This window comes from Dermacentor andersoni, chromosome 1 (assembly GCF_023375885.2).
Source record: "Dermacentor andersoni chromosome 1, qqDerAnde1_hic_scaffold, whole genome shotgun sequence".
Taxonomy (NCBI): Eukaryota; Metazoa; Arthropoda; class Arachnida; order Ixodida; family Ixodidae; genus Dermacentor; species Dermacentor andersoni.
Window position 1 is genome coordinate 350,886,108 of NC_092814.1, and position 19,427 is coordinate 350,905,534.

Below are 19,427 nucleotides of genomic sequence, written 5' to 3' on the forward strand. Positions count from 1 at the left end.
ATGAAGCAACGACGGCTGGTTTTCATGTAATTGCTTACGTTGAAGTAACTAACCTGGAATAGTAGGGTGTGTGAGTGGACCATTCCATCTGTGGTGTCGAAACACGGCAGCTGCTTACGTGCTCTGCTTTCATCACTGATTGTGGCCGACGGAAGCTGATGTTACCAGGCAAGTTGTTGAATGGAGGCCAGAGTTGGTGCTTGCATCCAAAAGAGGGGTCTTTCTGCAACCGGCAGTGTGCAGTTTTGCAGGGAGTCCGCAACAAGCATGGCAGCAGACAGGAACAGAAAGGTAGCTTGGAATAGTAGGGTGTGTGAGTGGACCATTCTGTGCGCGGTGTCGTGCCCCGAAGGGGCGGAACTCGGCAGCTGCTTATATGCTGTGCTTTCATCACTGATTGTGGCTGACGGAAGCGGATGTTGCCAGGCGAATTGTTGAATGGAGGCCAGAGTTCGTGCTTGCGTCCATGACGGGTCATTCTGCAACCGGTGCTGTGCAGTTTCGCAGGGAGTCCACAACAGATAACTTCCTAGTAAACTCTGGTGCATGCCTGTTTAATAAAAAGGAACTGACTTATTATAATATCTCGCACAATTCTTACTGTTCTATAGACCTAGCGATTGGATCGGCAGCTTTTCCTTACTTAGAGTGGAGCGTTATAAAAAATCGTTACAGGAATGACCACTGCCCTATAATGATAAACCAAATTCAGCAACACGAATATCCGCCACGTCCCCCCATGGTGGAACCTAGCCTCCACCGACTGGAATCATTTTAAGGAATCTGCTTGCTTGTCATGACATTTTATCACCGATTTTAGTATAGGCAACGCAGTAGCCTATTTTACCGCTTTTATCATCGACACAGCAAACAAGTTTATTCCACAATCACACCGAAGCTCATCGAAAAGACTAGTGCTGTGGTGGAACTATGAGTGCAAGGAGGCACGGAAGAAATAAAGTAAAGCGTGGGCCATACTCTGTCGATCTCCAACTGCAGAAAATTTGATCGAATTCAAAAACATTAAATCACAGGGAATGCAGATGCAATGGCAAGCTAGGAGGGCAAGCTGGGAGAGATTCCCCTCTGGCATTAATTCATACATACAGGAGGCAAAAGTGTGGAATGGGCTAAGGAGGCTTAAGGGTAAACAAATCCATCCGTTGCGCCTTTTGGATGAAGAAGGAAACAAGTTGGAAGACCAGGCCGACGCTCTTGGTGAACACTTGGAGTGCATGCCTAGCTCCACCCACTATTCAGAGAGCTTTCTGAAATATAAAGGAATAGAAGAATATAAGCCACTGAACTGGAAATGTGGCCCAGATGATCCTTATAGCCGTCCTTTTAGCATTGCCGAACTTAAAGCTTCCTTGACCGCATGTCAGAGCTCTACACCGAGCCCCAATAGAATTATGTACGATATGATTAAGCACTTCCACTCTGACACACAAATCACACTACTCACATTTTTCAATATTATCGGAGCTGCTGGGTATAGTCCATCTAAATGGAATGAAGCTATTGTTATCCCAGTTTTGAAGCATGGTAAGTATTCTTCATTGCTGACCAGTTACCATTCTACAGCACTTACAAGCTGCCTTAGTAAGCTTTTTGAGAAAATTATCAATCACCGTCTTGTACATTTCCTTGAGTCCAACAAAGCGCTTGACCCATTTCAATGTGGCTTTAGGGAAGGCCGATCTACAACCGACCATCTCGTGCACATTAAAGCAAACATCCGTAATGCATTCGCACACACGGAGTACTTTTTGTCTATATTCCTAGATATGGCAAATCATATCATGAGAAGCCAACAAACAAGGACGCCAAGGACAACATAGGGAAAATTACTTGTACTTACTAATTGAATTAAAGAAATGATAAGTTAATGGCAATGAAAGTGGATGAAAAAACAAGCTTGCCGCAGGTGGGGAACGATCCCACGTCTTCGCATTACGTGTCCGATGCTCTAACCAATTGAGCTACTGCGGCACCGTTTCCCCACCTTCACTGCTAGAACTAACCTTGGGAGTGTTAGCCAGTGCCATCACTCGCAAACCTTGATGGCAGATGTGGAACATCCTTTCTGCCGCAGGCGTCGTGAGTATGTGATCTTTCTGGGTGAAGGCAACTGGTCAATGAACCCGCACGTGCTACCTGAAAGCATCAATGTTGCCGGATTCGAGACCCTCGTTATGTAAGAACGAAAAGAAAGGGGGTTAATGGATGGGCCCAATTTTTATTAATCATATAATGAGAAGCCAACAAACAAAGACACCAAGGGGAAATTACTTGTACTGACTAGTTGAATATTAAAGAAATTATAAGTTAATGGCAATGTAATTAAGCCACATTTAGGGAACTGGCCATCATTAACAAAGTCACGACAATCTGACGGCCTCTTTTGCCGCCTCAGAATAGGGCACACATGTTACCCATTCATACCTTTTGACTGGCGATGAGCCTCCCCTTTGTGGCAAATGTGGCGAGAGGCTGACCGTACTCCACGTCTTACTGGAGTGCCAGGAAGCAGAAGAACAGAAAAAGGACTTTCCAATAGTATGCAAACTACCTATTCCCTTACATCCGTCACTGTTTCTTGGCCTAGAGCTTATGTTTGCAACCAAGGCAGTACTTAACTTTTTACATGATGTTGTTCTGCATGTTATTAGCCCGAAAGATTCGTATAGCCCTACCTGTATCTAGAGGGTATTGCTGTGAGTGTACCATTTTGTAGAGCACGTGCCTCCAGACCCTTGTGCTCAAGGGTCTTAGTGAGGTGGTAGCACTAGCAGAATCAACACATTTTTTTCGTGTTGTTTCATTTTAGAATATGTTTTATGGTCACTGCCCACATAACTCTGCTTGACATTATTTTAATGCTTGCATATTTTATGCACCTTACTGGGAATCTTTTCGACCTCTATACAGCCTTGCTACATCTGACTTTTGTCATCCACCGCATCATCGACTTTCCCACACCATTTCTTGGCACTCTTTGGCCATCCCTGGCCCTTGCACCAAAAAAAACCTATACATCATCATCATCATTGCACTGGGCCCTGGGTGAAGTCTTCTTCGAGGATTTTTTCAGTGTTGAGGTCTGCGGACCACTGACCGACGACAATATTATGTATAGTTACTATAATCCCGAATTAAAGTAGTCTATGAAGACAGACTACTTTAAGCAATAAAAAAAAGGTTTGAATTTGTTCATTTTGCCGCCATTTGTTAATTCAACTTTTCGGATCGTTTTACCTAGTCTTGCGCTTCTACAAAGGCAAAATTAACAGGAATTGAGTGTATAAGAAAGTCAAAGCTGACATTTTATCTACAGGTTTTGTTGTGATGTATTGTCCGATTATGCAGAACGAATGTGCATTCATAGGCACTCTTTTGTCGGTTAACGTTCTGTGCTATATGAACCAGTTTGCTGGAGCTTGCATCTGGTGTGCATACAGTAGAATCTCTGTTATACGAATTTCTCGGGATGGCACAAAAATTTCGTATCACCCGAAAGTTGGATCACCCAAAAATGTAAAAAAAAATTGGGAAGTTCCCAACTTAGTCAAAATTTTTTGTTTAAATTTTGTTTCCCACAATCCTAAGACCTTCTTTGTCTCATGGCAGAATATCGGAATCGGAATGAAAATCGGGCTTCTAGAGGTGCTATTGCACTGCTGATCACGTGCCTTTCTGTTGACGTAGTGCCGCCGTCTTGGTATCACCGTAAACATGCGGGCACAGAGTTCATATAACTAAATTCAGAGGAAATGCTTGCCATAGCACTCGTGCATTTAAATTGGTAACCGAAAAGGTGCTACCATGTTGCTACTCCGTGCAGGCACAGACAAGATGTGATTCAGATGTGTAATCAATGCGATCCCGATTCTCGCTCAGTATGGTGGCAACATCTAGTTCAGGGGCCTGCAAACGCATCCTTTCACGCATTGTAAATTTTACTCTGAAATTTTATAAATAGCCAATGTATCTTTAGAGAAGTTTACCTTGCCCGGTATTCATGTAAACACAGGTGACACTGGCATAGTCGTGTTGCTGCCAAAAATTTACACCCGCAGCAAAGTAAAACACACTTGGTTATTGCAATATTAGCTGTTTTTGTCTGTTTGAGCTCTGTGCCAGCAGGTGGCTGCTCCATGCAGGCCGCTCACGTTTACACCTCTGTCCCACCTGTGTCCGCCTGTGTTTACCCGAATACCGGACAAGCTAAACCTCTCTTTTCTCAAAAATGTTCGAAATGAACTTTAAGGAAGGTGTATTTTTGTATGAAAGAATGAGGTGCGTGGTACTGTAAAGGACTTTTTTTTTTAGATCACGGCAAACGGGTGCACATTACAGTCGAGGGCATTTTCTAATTTTTTTTTTTTTTTTTTTTACAGAAGATGAGTGTGCGTTACAATCGAGGGCATGTTAGAATCTAGTAAATAGGGTATCTTTGCAGAAAGATGACGAATAACCGTCTGAGCGACCTAACTGTGCTTGCGGTCAAGCGATCTTCTGCCAATAAGATAGATCTTCAGCATGTTGTCGACATGTTCGATGCTGCGCACAGTAATCGATGTATACGTCTGCGCTAGTATGCTGGTATAATGATACCCCATCATATCTCTGTGGCGCTTTCATTGGAAAATTGTGTGGCATGGGCATAGGACCAATACCTATACTGGTGTGTCAGAACACCCGCTTCACCATCGAATAAATCCTGGTTGTGTTTTGTCTTGTACTTTCACAGCGCAGGCATTGGCCTGTGTGGTTGCGATGAAACCTTCCTCTGTCCCTGTCATGGCTTTGAAAGGGACTCCATATAAGATGCTGTCCGAGGCCATGTCGGTGGCCTAGTTTGTGTAGTGAACAGCGTATGGTCGGCGAGCTGTTATTTGCATTTCTGAAACCTGCTGTACTGTATAACCAAATATGACACTGACTGAAATGCCTATTGTGTGCTCTATTTTTGCAGTTCTCTCCTCTCTTCTATTTGTTTTTGTTATTCTTTTTCCCATTTCGAACATTTAGAATCACCAGCCATTGCCACAATTGTGGGTGTATTATTATTTATTTTTTTGTAATCTAGCATGTATTTACCAAAGTTGGAATTAATATGCACATTGCTTAGTGGTGTTAGTTATTTCTCCTGTTGTGAAATTACTCTTTTGACGCTATATTGTGATTGAGTTAACTGATGTTATTTTGTTGCTGCTGAGTACTTGCAAAGGGATAGAAAGTTGGGCGAGTTGGTACAGTAACCTGATCTTGGATTGTAGCACGAAGTGACACAGACACAGACTAGAAGCAGACAGGACAAGCGCTAACTCTCAGCTAAATTTTTATTAAAACGAAGAACATATATATATATAGGTGACTGCAAAAACCGCAGCATAAGAACATGACAAGGTAAAAACATCAGTTAAACATATCACGAGGTATGGAAATCAAGAAAGGAAACAACACAAGAAAAAAGACTACTTCAAAGTAATACACGTATTGTGAAGATACTGAAATTCGCATTCTAACGGAGACAGAAGAGACAGAGACAGAGAAGTGCGGGAAAACTTACATTGGACAAAGCGGCAGGTGCATTAATATTAGACTAAAAGAACACAACCCTAATGCATCACATCTAACGTCACATTGTTTCAATTGTGGTTGTAAACCTTTCTTTGAAGACACGAAAATTCTTTCCAGACACAAATACCAAACCACACGGGAAATAATCGAGGCATTCCACATCAAAAGATTAGGAGACACTTGCGCTAGCTTGCATCTTTGTCTCTGTTACAATGCAAATTTCAGTATCTTCACAATACGTGTATTAATCTGAAGTAGTCTTTTTTTTGTGTTGTTTCCTTTTTTGATTTCCATACCTCCTGATATGTTTAACTGATGTTTTTACCTTGTCACATTCTTATGCTGCGGTTTTTGCAATCACCTATATATATATGTGTTCTTCGTTTTAATAAAAATTTAGCTGAGAGTTAGCGCTTGTCCTGTCTGCTTCTAGTCTGTGTCCATGTCACTTCGCGCTACAATCCAAAATCATGCTGAGTACCCATTTTTTTCTTTATTTAATACTGTTTTTTATGTATGAGGTGTACCATGTATTATATAAATTTTCATTTTCTTAGCAGAAGCACTGCTGTGTAAATATGCTAAATTTTAATTTGTATTTTACTGTGATGCTGGAATAGCTTATTCACACTGATGTGTTTAAAGGCCTTCAGCCCAGTTAAACATAGTCAAAACACAATGCATAAGTTCCCACCTCCCTGCCCCTCAAAGGAACTGGCTTGTCATGGGTGCAGTAAAAAAATCCTAATGCCGTCCCTGCTGCATAAGTAGCTGGAGTGCTAAACACACAAGGAAATAAAAGGGGATGTGCAACAAAATGTAGACAGGTTCCCCTGCGCTGTTGTCTTTAAGCAATATTTTTATTCGTTTGCTAATAAAGTGATGTTTTCTGAGTGGTTTCTGGCAGTCTGAAAGTGTTTTGAAAAAAAAAAAAAAGTCTCATGCTAGCCTAAATAAACACAAAATTTTTGCATTGAGAAGTGGTAATGAGAGTTATTTCTGAAACAGTTTAAAGCATGCTTGATGATCGCGAAACATTACAGAGCATGGTGTAACTAATATTCTAGACTAACCACTTGTCAGTGAAATTGTGATTCTTCTTGTCAGTGAAAATTTTATGCATGCAAAACTAGGTAATTAGAGTTATGAGCGGAATCTAAACCTAAAATCTGAACTACACTGCCACTTAGTCTATGTGAAATTTTACAAATTAGCCCTGCGATCGTGCCTCATTTCCAAAGCTGCATAGACTAGTTTACTCGCTTGGTGTGACGGTTCATGACTGAATCATGAGACTGTGTCCCTGACTGCGACAGCTTTGTTTATATGGAAAAAAAAAAAAGATTCAATTCTGGAGTTTTATGTGCCAAAACCACAGTACGATTATGCGGCATGCCATAGTGGTGGCCTCCGGATGAATTTTGACCGCCCGGGGTTCTTTCATCATCATCATCAGCCTATTTTTATATCCACTGCAGGACAAAGGCGTCTCTCTCCCAGCAACCTCCAATTACCTCTGTCTTGCGCTAGCTGATTCCAACTTGCATCTGCAAATTTTCCAATATCATCACCCCACCTAATCTTCTGCTGTCCTCGACTGCACTTCCCTTCTCTTGACACCCATTGTTTAAAGAGAGACTAAAGGCAAATACTAAGTCAACGTGGACTGTTCCATTCCAGAAACCTCGCAAAACTTGTTCCATGCAAATAAAATACTTCTTTAATGAGAAAGTAGCATCTGAAGGGTCTGAATACCTTTATCGCAATTCAAATCTCCCGCCACCCAACCGGGGAAGAGTGACGTTGCATATGCCATCACCGCCCTTTGCCACCGTCGGGGAGTAAAATGGCGCCCGACAGACGGCGGTATGGTTTCTTGCACAAAATGCAAATGCACGTCTATGGAGAAACCGAGCCAAGACAGATCAGTGGATTTGCAGCTGCAGCTGCTTTTGGTCAAGTGGCGTGGACCATTCGTGCATCCCGTGATATCACATGCCCGTGGAATTCTCTGCCACTTTCAGTTCGTGCGAGTTTCACAAGCCACCAAAACCAGTGCAGCACTATGCGATAATGAAACTACTGAAACCCGAAAGCGCGGGCGCCGCAGTGTTAAGTGAAAAGAGAACTTTCGACTGCCCACGTCTTTGCCAAGGGTAATGTCAATGAGTTCTTTTTTCTAAAAATGAAATAGAACTGGACAAGTAACATTTTCTTTCGTCTTATAATGTAATACAATGATGTTTTTTATAATGACTGGTTGAATACTAGTAGCAGAACTTAAATGAGGAGTGCCTTCATCATCGGGCAAGTACTTTAACATCCCAGGGGATTCTATAATCATGCACTGCTCGTGATAATATTGACGCCTTAGAGATTCTCAAGCACTAATTTATGACTTTAGCGAGACTTAATATTTGCCTTTAGTGTCCCTTTAACTATAATGGTCCTCCGGTTATCTGCGCTATGCATTACATGGCCTGCACAGCTCCATTTCTTTCTGTCAATGTCAACTAGAATATCAGCTACCCCTGTTTGTTCTCTGATCCACTCTGCTCTCTTCCAGTCTCTTTAACGTTACGCCTAACATTTTTTGCTTCATCACTGTTGGTGCAGTCCTTAAGTTGTTCTGTGTTAACCTCTAAGTTTCTGCACCATATGTTAGCAACGATAGCATGCAGTGATTGTACACTTTGCTTTTGAACGACAGTGGTAAGCTCTCAGTCAGGCATTGTTAATGATTGTCATATGCCTTCCAATCCATTTTTATTCTTCTGTAAATTTCCTTCTCATGCTCAGGGGTTCTTTAACTTGCACCTAAATTATAGGACATGAGCGTTTTTGCATTTTGTCCCCATCAAAATGCAGTCACCACAGCCAGGACCTAACCTATGACTTCTAGCTCAGCAGCATTACGCCATAGCCACTGTACTACCACGTTGGGTGGTTACGTGGAAGATACAATGAATATATTCAGTTTGTTGTTCAAATGCTGGCATTTATAAAACCAACACTAGGAAAAATACAGCTAGTAACTGGAGAGTGTTGTACTGTGTGAGCACATAGAGCGCGAGCAAATGAATGAAAAAGCAGCTAATTCTAGCCGGAGCATAGCAGATAATAAAGGGGAGACCCTCTGCTGATGTCACGAGAGCACTGTTTGCAGCGCCACCATCGGTCGCGCATGAGGCTAGTAAGTAAACACACTGTTATTCATATTGCATTTCAGTGCTACCTACCTAACCTCAGAAAGATGGTTTTTTTTTTTTTTTTTTTTTTTTTTTTTTTTTTTTTTTTTTACGGAGTACTGACACGAAATTTCAAAGTCGAGATAACTTGCAAGGTCAATTTTTGTGAACACACACACACGCACATACAACATCTACAAAATATCAATGGCAAATGTAGCTTAAAACATATTTAAAATCAGTTTTGAAGTATGTACGTGCAGAAACCCACAAAGCGCAGCACCTCGCAACATTGACATCAACAAGGTGGGTTTGTAAACATACCAGAGAATAACAACAATAGCACTGCGTCATGAGCTTGTGGTCTCTACTAAGCTCCTTGTATGTGCTTCTGCTCATCTCATCACCACGACCTTCATTGTCGCACTCCCAGTATTCCTCAGTTGTTAGTTGAAGTAGGATGGTTATCCATGTTGCGGCAACCGTTTTTTTCATGCCCATTGATATTTCCCACACTGTCTGCATTGATTGTGCTGTATTGACCATGCACGAAACACAGGTACAGCACAATTTCAGGGGCATACTGCATTGTTGACTTTTGCCTGACACATTTAGGTCTGGGTATAGTCATGCATAGGTTTCGCCGCGATGGGCCCTCAGAGGCAGAAGTGGATGGAGTTTGTGCATGCCACTGGATGCAAGGAGTGGACCCTGCTGAAGAGCAGCTGCGTTTGGTCACCTCATTTCGAGTGTAGAAAAAAATTTATTTTATGCTTACCTCTGCTTTGCCTTACTGAAAATTTGCAGAAAGATTGTACATATATTATTGTCCTTATGGTTCAGTATAACACTTGGCACTCTTACTGGCCTGGATTTTAATTAAGGGAAAAATGTGAATTTGCCTTCATCTATAGGGAAGTTAACTGTTGGCAAAACAGCGCTAATGGCATGCACATGTGTCACCGCTTATCAGCAGCTGCTGAATGCGGAGCAATTATTCCAGGAGGGTCGCCACGTGGGAAAGGTGGTTGATTTGAAGCTGCCCACACCTAAAAGTGATTGGGCTGCATGCAGCGTAGTGGCAACTCCCGTCTACAGAAAATTGTCGCCGCTGGACTCGCGTGACCAACCGTGTTTACAAACCTACCGTCCCCTCTCATTCCTATCTGAAATCAAAACTTGGACTGGTTGCTACGAACAAGGCTCTAAACAATTAACTGCTGCACGAACGAGGTTTCGTGCCATGATAACTGGGTCATTACCTCCTTGTTACAACAGAAAAGACAAAATCCAAAATTTTTGTGTCAGTGCTCCATTAATTCTATATGGTACAAGTGTCATTCAATAAAGATTTTCCCTGACCCACTTTACATAGGCGTCCATAAAAGAAATTTCATGCAGCGCTGGGTAAGCATCTCTATAGGTATATAAAAAAATGTTCAGCTCTTTTCCAATAAATATTTTAGTTTTACAGTTCTAAAGAGAAGAGGGTGGGAGCATGGAACCAATGGAGCACTAGGCAGTTATGAATTTTCCCTTTCTCAAATGCAACACACCTTAAAAAAATTTTCAAAAAATGACAACTGTGTATGGGACAATTTCTAAATTGTATGATGTCGTTATGTACTAGCATCAGCAGTTGAAACTTGGAAAGAATTTAGTTAGAACGGCAACAATTCCCGGTCGACCTCATTTAGCCATTGAGGGGGATACTGTAACAAAAATGAAGGCTGGAATATGAGAAGATCACTGCATAGCAGCTGAAAAATAATGAAGGTCACTGTAGGGTATAAATAATATATTGTTCAGAAAAATCTGCTCATGCGAAAAGTGCCAGCACATTGGTTTCCTAGCTAGTTGTCTGTTTTCACAAAGAGAACCGAGTAACTGCAGCTGTCAACACTTGACCACGTGCCTTCAAAACCAAGATTGCTTTTTGTGAGATTATTTGCAGAGGATGAAATGCGAGTTCAATATTACAACCCACAAACAAAATTCGCAACAACGAGAGCACTATGACTCATCATCATCCTAAAGGACATGCGTAGAAACCTCAGTTAGCAAGGTGATGCTGATTGTTGTTTTGATCAGCAAGAAGTGGTGATGAGAGATTTCCTGCCACAAGGTGCCACTGTAATGGGACCTATTAACTTGTTGATGAAATTAAGGGAAACCATCAAAATCGGAACAAAGCGTTGGTTCTGGCCAGTTGGTAATGCATGCTTAATACTGTTTTAGTGCAAATTTTACAAAAAACCAGTCCCGTTCATGTCCCTTTGTGCTTTTTGTGAAGCTTTGTGCAAAAACAACATTAAGCATCAAAATCAGCAGGTGTGGCATGCTGTCAAACGGTGCCTTGATCTTGCAAGTTGATTCTCCTGTTTACAACTCGCATGTTGCACAGATGAAAGCTAGTTCCTCTGAATAGGAAAATGTTCGCCGTGCCTCGTACTCCCAGAACCTTGTGCCCACAGATTTCCACTTCTTTCTGTGAAGTAATGGCTCCAAGGCCAATGTGAGGACTTTACAAGACTGGTGTCCGTAGCTGCATAAAGCACTGGCAGAAGTGTGTGAAATTAGTGGTAGCTGTGTAGAAAAAGAAAAGTAAATATGCCAACTTTCGTGCTCCTCAACTCGGAAGAAGTGGGTCAGGGGAACTCTTTACCTCTTGTAAGTGGAAATACAGTGCCATGAATGACGAACTATCGGTTTGACCATTTTCTTTCTGTATCTTGTCAAAACTAACTGATTCCTCTTTGAAAGTAAAATGTAGCAACTAATTTGAAACTGTATTACTACCCTCACAAACAGCATGCATTCAGCATCCCCGTGGTTAAAGGTTGCATTGAAGGTGTCTTAAAAAGAAGAAAAAGGAAAATCTTCAATTCCCATCTGAAAAGTTATTGAATGCGCAGTGTGGTTCAGACAAATACTGTGTCACAGAAGAACTTTTCTATTGTGCAGATAGAGCTACGCGGTCGTATTGTTTCTTAAGCTTACCTGGTATATTAAGTTATCGATGTAAGCAATACTGGAAAATGTCATCTTCATCAAGATTTCACTACTACATCATCGGACATTGCACTGCAAGACAAGAACAGTGTTTTAATTTCGGAACACTGTGTCATGCACCTATTAAATGAGGCTTTTTGTTCAGTTTTTACTAGCGAATCTGATACCGAACTTCTTTATCCTCCCGTCAATCACTCGATCGTGCCTGAAATAACGTTTGACGCTGTTTGTATTGCCAGAATTATCGATTCACTAACGCATCTTCCGGTGGTACTCACAGCATCAATGTGAAAGTACTGGCGAATTCTAAAAATGTAACCAGTTTCATCCTGTCGCATACATTTCAGTGGTGTCTATCAAGTGGAGTGGTGCTTCGAGACTGGAAAGTGGGCATGGGTTAACCTCATCCAGGTACCACATCTTCATCCAAAAATTATCGTCCCATGTCTCTTTCAGGTGTCCGCTCAAAAGTAATGGAACATCTCTGTTCCTACATAGCTAAATTTCTAATGTCATTTAAGTGTTTTTGCGAAAATCAACAGTGTTTTCAGGGTTTCTTCTGATACTCAGCTTGTGCTGTTAACGTTAGTTTTAACGCAACCACTTTATGAAAACGTGTGGGTACATTTCCATCAAGCGGCCATCACTTTAAAACTACTGTAAACGTATTGGTTGATGCTCTCTTTCTTAACTTCAAAAAAGCTTTTTGCAGACTTCCTCATAAACAGTCATTTCTAAACTTTTGTGCATCAACCTTGACCCTTCTGTTTTTGGATGAATTTATAGCTTTCGAACCACCAGACATTTTTTTGTGCTACTAATCGATCTTCTCCCCGAGTCCTGTTATTTCAGGCATGCCTGAGGGCATGGTCCTTGGCCCTTTGCCAAGGATTTTCCAGGTAACATTTCTTCAAGGATGAGACTCTTTGCAGGTGACTGCCACTTATTGTTCACTAAACAACACATATGTTCACTCCCTTCAATTTGGCCTTCATCAAATTAAAACTTTCATTGCTGGCAATACTGCTGAACGCCAAGATGTGTTATTTACAACAATGAAATTTCATCTGCAAATACATACGAACACCTAGCATTATTTGTCATCATATCTAACATGAGTTCTTCACATGATGCACGTGGTTTACGAAGCTAAACTCATTCTTAATTGTCTCCGGTGTAACATTTAATCTGTCACTCTCTTCCATCAGACTGCTTATCACGCATTAAAGGAAACTTTAGTTTCGGGGATCCTTTCTAAATACATGGGGAACAGAAGCATCATTTTTCTCAGCAGCCACAGTACCGATATCTATGAAGCGTGTTGCATTTAAAAGAAAAAGTTAAAATCTAGTGACTGTACAAAATTGATGTTTTGTTTAGGCTGTCTATATTTTTCCAAAAATTGTTGAGAATTGCAAGATTTCAAAAGCTAATGTATCAATTTTACAACTCTGCAACGAAAAATTATTTCACAATTCTGTCAACTGCACCTAATAATACATCTAAAATGAACAAAATTTATATAATGTAAACTGCTTTTAAATATACCACTAATTTGTTAGTAGGAATATTGCTAAACCCTCATAAACATTGCAACAATTTCACAATAATCCATAAATTTATATTTCAAAGTTGTCCCCTTTTAGATGCTCTAATAGATGCAGTTTGCAGAACTGGGATATCTTGTTTTCGGTGCATAGTTACAGATTTGTAAACTTTTTTCTATTCTTCCTTTCTTTTTTTTAGGCTCACCGAGTTTTGGCATTAAAAAATATATTGAGGTCCTACATCAATATTTTCCTTCTTACAGTCACTGGAATTTAACTTTCTCTGTCAGATTCTGAATCTGAAGTTTTATTCAAATCAGTCCAGAGGCTGTCTCATCAAAGCATTTATGCATAACATAACAATAGTTATGTTTACCTATTACTTAATTGTGTAAAAGCATTTATGCATTTTACATGTATTTGTATAACGAAAGCAGGCCTGAGCTGAAGCTTCCTCTTGATGAGATCTAAATTTGAATATGCATGTGCTGTTTGCGACCTTTACTATTGTTACCTTGGCAAAACTTCAGAATCTCCCCAAAACCATGCAGCGCAATTTTTCTTAGCTCGCTTATGTAGATCAATTGTGACCGAACTAAAGCCTCATGCTAATCTCAAGCCTTTCATCATGTCACAATTTAGCTCATCTTTGCCGGTTCAAGTTGTATCATGCGCCACTTCAAACCCTCGCCTTCAAGCAAGCCCATGGTGATTCAGATCACATGAACCGCGAAAATGCTGTGTACCTGCTGCCGATTTACTCCTCTGTGTACCTTCAATTTTTCATCAAGACATCCCAAGATTAGAATAGCCTTTCCCCTGACATTGTGTTCCACTCTAGTATCAGTGACTTCAAAGCAATGATCAAACAAGTGAACAGCTTTTAATATTTCTGTAATAGTTAGCTCCTACCCATTGCAGAACCCATTCACTGGGACCTTTGAGGTATAGTAAGTAAATAAATTTGTAAAGGAGATGAAACTGGTCCTCAGCAGCGGCAACCTCCACATTTATATTAAGCGAAGCTTTCTTTGCTTCTTCTCCCCACTTTGCAGCTAAAGAGAAAGGAAGAAAAAGTCAGCAAGAGAAGCTGCCAAGTGGGGAGGAAGAAGTGAAATTAACAAAATAGGTACAAAGCGTGCATTTAGATTGAAAGAAGGAAGCCTGGAATAAGCATTGGGTAGAACAAGAATGACATTATTATGATGCAAAATGTTCAGAACAGAACATTTGCTGGCTTATAGACACTCAGTGGAATGACGACGCTTGGTGGCCATTGGCAGCTAGGGGCTTAGCAGACATTACGCCTACAAGCAGTAACTGCAAGGTTGACATGTGGCAGCCTCAGCCGTGAGGAATGTTGTAATCTTTTTTAAAATCAACGAGCACACCACTTCTGGTCATTGTGCCATGTTAACACTGCCATTACTAAAACGGACTGAAGAAAATACGAGGCACTAGTGCGTTTGGTGCGTTGCCTGGAGTCGGGATACGATGGCCATCATCTGAAGTGGCTTAGTTGGAGCCACATTGCCGATTATGAAACTGACGTTAGCTTTTGGTATAGTATGTAGTAGCTAACTCAAGGATGTAGGGTGTGCATTTGCATTCCTGCGACACATTGTGCTTGCCCTGTGTGTAAGTGATGCATGCAGTGCTAACACACGCAAGGGCAGTGGGGCTTATGGGAATATGGCCGTGCTCGCCAAAGCAGGTGCCACCGGCTTCGTATCTATCAAGTTGTCATCCTGCACTGTTTGGCCCATTTGTTCCAAACTGATGCTTGTATATGCTTTAGATTTGTATTCTGATGCTTTGACAGTAAAGTATTAGCGAAGCCTGTGGGCTGTTTTCTTGATCTGTTCTTGATTGTTCTGTTGCTTTAGGCTTAACAAGAGAGAGGCTTTACTAGCTGAACGTGGCCTCCAAGGTTTGACATGCGCGGCAAGCCACGCATGTGCTGCCCAATTTCAGAGGCCATAGACTACGAATGTTTTCTTCTATTTTGTATTTTGTGTAGATCATGCCACAATGCAAATTTTGATGATTATTTGCAAAAGAACACAGTATGGTCAGATACAGACAGATACAGCATTAGGTGGGATTGACATTTGGTGTGCATTGAGCTTACTGTTACTTTGTGAAATTTTACATCCAGGTAGTGTCACAGTGGGTTGCATTTGCATTCTGCTCCGTTGCACTGTTTTAAAAGTCTTGTTTGTGCCATGATTTGCAGTGTACGAAAGCATTAGTGCTTGCTTCACCCACCAACCTAATGCAAGTGTTTTATGCTATAATAAAACTGAATTATTGATACATAATGTAAATAAACTGTCTTATGAGTTGTGGAAGTGATGTGCAGTGCAATACAGTGGACATGTGCATTGCCTCCACATTGAAACATTTACGCGATTGTGTTATATTTGCATAAACATTGCACTGCATTTGTGTCACTTTACATAAATATTTGCACCATTAGCATTACATTTCCATAATATTTCCTTTAAGCTTTCCGTAAACATCATAGAAAGCTATCGCCGATTCCCATAAATGTGTGGGATCTTAAGGTTTTTTTCGTGACAATAAGTTTTTTAAAACTAAGCATGGGTTCCACCAAGAAAACGAGCAACATATGTTTTCTTCATAAAAATTAAAGATGTTATCTGGACATGCCTCACCAGTGTTACGTGGAATTATCCTGGTACTGTTGCGTCGCACACGTCAGCGTGGCAAACACGTCAGCACGGTGCGTGACATTTTACACTCTGGTAATCGCACTACGCTCTGCATGTGGTAACATGGCAGTGCTGTTCATGGGGTTTGGAGCATTTCGGTAGTTCACATTGAGATTCTGAACACTGCCATATGGCGAGGGAAGAGTTCACTGCTGCTGTCATCTCGGTTGTTTCCTCAGGCCTGCGTGCCTTGTACAAGTATGGCTTTATGTGCAGAAGATCTCTGTAATCAAGTAATAAGAGCCAACACTAAAAGTAATGCAAGCAGTGGATTTCTTTGTATGTATAGAAATGTTAGCCAGAGTTTCTGGCATTTTCTCAAAGTTGTAAAGAAAGCTGTTAAGTGCATGCACTAGTTCTAATTCTGTGAGTTTAGGCATTGCTTGGGAGCCTTAGTAAGTCTACAGGGAATGTTGCAGAGCAAGAAGAGGGTAACACGTAAATTCTTTATTTTTTTCACGTATTTTGTTGCCTGCCGCAGTAGCCCAGGGGCTGTGTTGTTTTGCCACTGAGCACGAGGTCACGGGTTCCAGTCCCGTCCTCGGTGGTCGCATTCTGATAGGCGTGAAATCCGAAAATGCTCAGCTGCATGTTAAAGAACAGAAGGTGGTCAAAATTAATCCGGAGCCCTCCACTATGACATCGCTTATAATCTGCTGTGTAGTTCCAGGTTGTTAAACCCCACAATTTATTCTTTATTGTACATATCGCAGGATGATCCACAGCCACTTGTGACAGTATTTCGTGCTTGAAGTTTGAGTAATTATGCAGCAAGCAGTGTTTTCTAAGCTGCATATAAGAATAATGACTGGTGTCTGCTGCAACATTGTTTGTAAAAGGCCATAAACATTTAGTTATGGTTAACACTGTTTCTAGTTCTGGTCCGTTCACTGTTTTGGCCAAAACAGCGCTTGAAGTACAGCGACACTGAGCCCAGGACAAAGAATGCATTCAGTCAGAGCACTAAAAATATGCCAGATTTTTGTTGCTGTTTTTCAGTAGTGTGATTGCAAAAAAGAAAATGTATAACAAAGTGATTGTATGGAATTTCTTAAAATTACCCTGTTAATAGTTATTAAATATACCAATGTAGTCTCATTTAATGCAGTCGCACTCTTAATATCTGGATAGAGAACTTTTTTTTTTTTTTTGCAACGAGTCGATACACAGAAGACATCAAGAACCCTTCTTGTGTGTGTGTGTGTATGTGTGGGCCTAAGTATTCAATGCAAATACATTCTCAGTGACAATACTTGAGGAAAAATATACAACACAAATGCGAAACTAAGGAGATATCCTTATGTATTCTGTAAAAAAATTCTTCCTCTTTATGTTGCATCATGTTCCATCAGTCGCCATCAGTCTTGTGTACATATTCTTTAGTTATATATACTCTGCGGTCGCTCCTTTATTTTCTGGAATGCAATGGCATGCCCAGGCATACATCTTAATGTGAAAAATACGGAGGGAGCAATGTCAAAATAAGGAAATGAACACAAGATTGATGAATATTTTTGTGGAACAGAAGAAGCCATAAATGTTGTAAGAATTTTTCAAGTGACCACTGACATGTGCCTTATTTGAGGCAGTATCTCACTTCAACTTACTTCGTCATAAAAAATTTTAAGAGTCCTGATTATTTTGGTTAACTGAATCAACAGAAAATTTATATGCGTATTAACACAAACTGTAACATTGAACAAAAGCAGCACAATTTGGTACACTTGTATCATCACCTTTATTATTGTCTGCAATTAGTTAGGGAAAATGCCAACTGGAGACCCAAATATCTTGCAATATCCCTAGATGTGGCCAGAAGGTATGAAAACAAAAACTAAAGTGAGGGGTAAATAGGAAATAATCTTAGTCGGTTCGCTTATGAGCTAGCTGCCTCTATTTCCAATCACTGTGGTTGGTTTTCTTATCTACGATCTCAACATATGTTCTTCACCTTGTGGCAGCAGACCTGTGGCCCTTGTTTCGTCTTGCAATTTCTTTGCAGTGGTGTTGCTACAAGCTGCTACAACATTGCACCCTCTTGTCATTTACAGCAACCAGACTGAGCATGGCGATTCAATGTTCCTGGAAGAAGAGACTGCGTGACAGAGAGCCCCTGCATTGGGTCGCCAAAAAGATTTGCAATAAACGCTGCTGCAGCGAGTCGCAGCGTCTTCGCGCCATATGTGTTCTCTTCAATGGCACCCCTGTTTTCTTTGGAGAGAGGAGCCCCATGTATGCTTCATGTGAAAATTGTGACAGCGCTGTTCTGCCTTTTCATGCGCACTGCTAGAATAGGTGGTAATTACTCATAAGAAATCGCAGTATTCAAGTGGTCACAATTAACTAATTACTCCCTTACCGCATGGTGTTCACACAGGCTGTCCCAGCCAGCTATTGTGCATTGCATTTAAAAAAAAAGACTGGTCATTCTGCATGAAGATAACGAAGTGCATATTCACAGTAGAGCAGCTGTCAATTGTTGATGCCGTTCAATTCATTAATTGCAATTAACTAATTTCATAATTACTGCTCTGAATGGCATGTTTTCAGCCAGGTAATTTTTGCCCTATTGTTGTTTCCCGCTGATAAAGTCCTCAAAAAATGAAAAATATTGTAACTAACCGTCCGCCCACATTAAAAAGCAGCAGTTCCCTCAAACACGCTTCGCAGGAGTTAGCGAGTGCACTTTTTCCACAACATATCAACCACCAGTTATCGCACTCTTATCAGCACCAAGGTTGTGGGTGCATCGCACCAGATAATCTGCTAGCTGTAATGAAAAATTTATTTTAAATTCAATAGTTAGAAAATTACCTAATTGTAATTAAATTCAATGTAATTATCAAAAATACTGGTGGCTACTCAACTCGACTGAAGAATATGCACTTGATAATCTTCGCATAGAATGGACAGTCTTTTTAGGAAAAATGTGATGCATGATAGCTGGGACACCCTGTAAATGATACGCCTAGAACTTCTAGGTAATGAAATCGAAAAGAAAGTCCTCCATATTCTCACAAAATGAATGTCCTGTCTAGCAATAAAATACAGAGAGACTATAGCACTGAATATATTTGTTTGGTTCCTTCAAAATATGTATGGTGGCAGCTCGTCACGCAATATGCAAAAAGTTAGTAAATCAACAGGTTATTTTCAAGATTTATACACTTAAAATCAGTGTGCAAAAGTTATTAGGGTGTTTGTTTACTATTTATTAGTCTAATGTGATATGATTATTTAATCCATTCAGGTGGTCCTGTGATGCACGAATTAATTGCTGTATCATATGATACACAACATGTAGTTATGGGCTGTTTTGTGGATAAGATTTGGTTTGGTTTGGTGCCTGTAGTTATAGC

General features: G+C 40.7%; 1 protein-coding gene and 1 non-coding gene across 5 annotated transcripts in view; one reads left to right on the top strand and one right to left on the bottom strand.

Moving 5' to 3' along the window:
* LOC126516435 (protein zer-1 homolog) overlaps positions 1-18,248 on the top strand; it is a 145,340-nt gene extending 127,092 nt beyond the window's left edge. For 3 of the 4 annotated variants that reach the window (XM_055063891.2, XM_050166555.3, XM_055063892.2), the window contains 2 exons: positions 12,134-12,197; positions 18,120-18,248. In XM_055063891.2, coding sequence (XP_054919866.1) covers positions 12,134-12,197; positions 18,120-18,131 — 76 coding nt within the window. In that variant the 3' untranslated portion in view covers positions 18,132-18,248. The remainder of the gene's footprint in view (positions 1-12,133; positions 12,198-18,119) is intronic. The other variant, XM_050166556.3, reaches the window with a different exon arrangement.
* Positions 1,920-1,992, bottom strand: TRNAT-CGU (transfer RNA threonine (anticodon CGU)). The gene has a single exon. It is a non-coding gene; the product is annotated as a tRNA-Thr (tRNA).
* Positions 18,249-19,427: the final 1,179 nt, after the last annotated feature.